Source organism: Bidens hawaiensis, unplaced genomic scaffold (assembly GCF_021521415.1).
Source record: "Bidens hawaiensis isolate Kalapana, Puna unplaced genomic scaffold, B.hawaiensis_p1.1 tig00040584_1, whole genome shotgun sequence".
In the NCBI taxonomy this organism is placed as follows: Eukaryota; Viridiplantae; Streptophyta; class Magnoliopsida; order Asterales; family Asteraceae; genus Bidens; species Bidens hawaiensis.
The window spans coordinates 29,778-33,265 of NW_027497162.1; the positions used below are offsets into that span (position 1 = coordinate 29,778).

The 3,488-nt window shown below is 37.1% G+C and overlaps 1 protein-coding gene across 1 annotated transcript; it reads right to left on the reverse strand.

The window, feature by feature from the left end:
• Positions 1-608: 608 nt before the first annotated feature.
• Positions 609-2,360, reverse strand: LOC143592186 (large ribosomal subunit protein uL2-like). Its single transcript, XM_077072158.1, has 2 exons — positions 1,920-2,360; positions 609-1,014 (listed from the first exon to the last, which is right to left on the reverse strand). Exons 1-2 carry the CDS (start codon positions 2,357-2,359, stop codon positions 675-677), a joined length of 780 nt encoding a protein of 259 aa, XP_076928273.1. The 5' UTR covers position 2,360; the 3' UTR covers positions 609-674.
• Positions 2,361-3,488: the final 1,128 nt, after the last annotated feature.

A 3,488-nucleotide genomic window follows, 5' to 3' on the forward strand; every position in this document is an offset into this window, starting at 1 on the left:
GCGCAGACGTCCCTATTCAAGGTGAGTCTTGCGGGACCAACTGGTCTCTGCTGGGACCTACCTCTTCACCAACTATTCAAGAACCTCAGTCAGAGCTTTAAAAATAGAAAAGTACACTCCCATGCTACCCAATAACACTTTTAAGAGGGACAGAGGGTTAGACGTCCACACCCAACATTCGTACACCCCATAACCTAAATCCAACAACAGCATGACCAGTTACCACACTGCTCTACTATGTATGACAAATGACAACACCAGACAAGCCTACATGAACGGCCGTAGGGCTAAAATACCATAGCTAGTAGTTTGGTTAACCTTTTTTCAAAACACATGACATCCAAGCTTAACAATTTTTAAGTTAAATGAGCAACGTAACATGTTTATAACTTTTATTTTTAGCTAGTATTCAGTTTTGGTCATTAACTTTAGATACTACAGAACTGATTTTTTAAAATACTACACAAAACTAGAGCAGAATATGACATAAAAAACCAAAAAATACCACAAAGCACAAGCCAAATAAAATGTTCAATAATCAGCATCTTACTGCAAAACTTTCCAACACAACAGAATGTATTCTCAAAAACACAAGTAAACCAGAAGCAACTAACAATAAAAGCAACAGATCCAAACATAACAAAACTAAATTCAACAACCATAAAACCAGCTTATCACTTATCAGCCTTGGCAGCAGTGGCAGCAGCTTGACCCCTGAGACGACCAGTCCTCCTTGCAGCAATAAGACCAACCTTTTGACCGGGTGGTGCATCACGACGAACAGTACTAGCGTGACCAATGTGTTGATGGTTACCACCACCATGGGGATGCTCCACTGGGTTCATAGCCACACCACGAACCTTGGGCCAGCAGTTTCTCTTCACACGGAACTTGTGATAAGCATTACCTGCCTTCAACATTGGCTTCTCGGTACGTCCTCCACCAGCAACTTGACCAATCATAGCACGGCATGCACTTGGGACAATCTTCTTGGCACCAGATGGAAGCTTCACTCTACAACATTATCAGCAACATAAAATATTTAGAAGCTTGAAAAAATATAATCTTGAAAAGGTTGTAAAAAACACAACATCTTTTAATTAAAAGACAAGCTTCCTTGACAATATCATAATCCCATGACAAGCCATGATTATAATTAACTGTTTTTGTGAGTTGTTAACGCCTATCTGAATAATACCTAACAAAAACAAAGAATTACAAAAAACCGAACATAAAAAAGGTGCAACCACAAAAATAATTTGTTTATACAAATTCATTATGCTAATATTATTCTCAGGGTTGTCTTATAGAGATAATTAGTGTCATCTTCAGCAACTGATCAACTATATTGCCTAAATACATCTACAAAGGTTACTTTTTCCAAGTAACTAACAGCACTAATAAGCTATATTTAATTTTTTAAAATAACAATGAAAAAACATAAAAATATGAAGTATTCGTACGTTACTACACATCAAAAATACACATTTTAACCACCAATCACCAAAAACCTACATATACAAGCATCTATATTTATATAAAACACAAATTGGTGAAAAACAAGCTCATCAACTAAACATCCTAGGAACCAATATAAAGCTATAAATGATACAACATAATTATGTAGAAAACATAAACACATAAACTGAAATATATATCATAAGTACCAATAAATTAAGGAAAAAAACATAAATTGAATAAAAATCATAAATCATAACTAAAATATAACATCATAAATACCAACATAAACTATACAACACATATATGCAAAAAACATAAACAAATGAATTTGAATAAAAAAACCATAACAGCAAAAATACAGCAAGCAATTTACCAAAAACAAAAGCAATAATAAAAACATAAATCAAAACACAAAAACAAGATCCAATCATTCAACAACAAATAATAAAAAATTATACCTTGTAGTGCCATTATCCGGATTATGACTAATAACAATGGCATAATCCCCAGAAGCTCTAGCAAAGGAGCCTCTATCCCCAACATGATGCTCCACATTACACACCACTCCTCCTTCGGGTATACTCCCAACCGGAAGCACATTACCCACCATCAGATTCGCCTTCTTCCCACAAAACACAAACTGCCCGGTGTACATACCCTCGGCCGCCACAAACAATTCCTTCTGGTGCTTGTACCTAAACGGGTGACGGAAGGTGACCCGGGCAAGCGGGGCTCCACGACCCGGGTCGTGGATGATCTCGGTGATGACGCCCTTGAGGTAGCCGTTGCGTTCGCCGAAGTCGAGGGTGCGGAACTTGGCTGGGCCCTTGCGGTGGTGGGTGTGGGACTTGAAGACGGACCCTGCTCCCTTACGTTGAGCTCGGATCACTCGACCCATGGTGGTGAAGTTAGGGTTTGATTTGAGGTGACGGCTGGTGCAGAGGGAGGTGGAATGAAGGAAAGTGATATAGGGTTTATGAAGGGTGACCTAGGGTTATGTTGGGCTTTAGAGAATGTTGTTGGGCCTATTGGATATCTGTAACCTAACCCGATCCTACCTAGGGGTATGAATAAGGAATACATTTTAGCTTAATACATGTATTCATAACCGTACTCGATTTATACCCGGAATTGGTTATATACCCTTTACCTGTATCACAAAATTTTTAAAGTATATCTTTTTTATGTTTAATTTACAAATATTATTATTATATTTAAATATTTTAAAATGCATATTAAAGAGCAAAAAGTTTTTATTTGAATCAATTTATGTTATTAGTCTATTTAATTATTTTTACACATTACAAACCATGAAAGAAGACGGATCCAATTCATTATACCCTATTTAGGTATATAGGGTACAGTTTTTCTTCTCAATACATGTACTCGAATCCTACCCAGTTTTTCTCAATATTCAATTTTCCAATACCTGATCATACCCGAAACCGGGTTTAAAAAATACCATATTTTTACACCTCTACTAGTTGGTGTAGATTAAAAGGAGTGATGGCTTATCTTGTAATTAGTGTTATTGACCCGATGTTGTGGCGAAGACTTGGTGGAAACACGGTAGGCATCAATTCGGTTCGTTATGATGCTGGTTATGGTACATGTATACGCTAGAACAGACCGTCTTCGGGGATCGTTAAACTTTTTTGGGTCGAAGGCGAAACTTTTTTGGGTCTAGCGGGATGATCGGGTCGGTGGCCGTCGACCACCATGCCCTCCTATCCAAGCCGGCTATGTGCTAGAACAACTGAGAAAATGAAACCTAAAGAATAAAATCATAGTATGATAAAAAGGATATCAACACGTGTTCGATTCGTTATGATGACGACTTGGCTTTTCACACCGAAATCTAACGATGAAAAAGTTACGTAATAAATTTGAATAATCATGACATAAATGATAAATGCGTTCAAAATATTTTATAATTAACTAGTTATTTATCCGGTGCAACGGTCTTGTTATATTTCTGAAACGTTGTCATTTATCATACATAGCTGCAGAAGATATAAGCATAAGTG

Excerpts from the sequence above, each read along its gene's own strand:
- LOC143592186 (XM_077072158.1), bottom strand. The coding sequence starts at position 2,359 with ATGGGTCGAGTGATCCGAGCTCAACGTAAGGGAGCAGGGTCCGTCTTC. Across the intron at positions 1,015-1,919 it reads CCGGATAATGGCACTACAAG|AGTGAAGCTTCCATCTGGTG; the intron begins GTATAATTTTTT and ends ATAATGTTGTAG.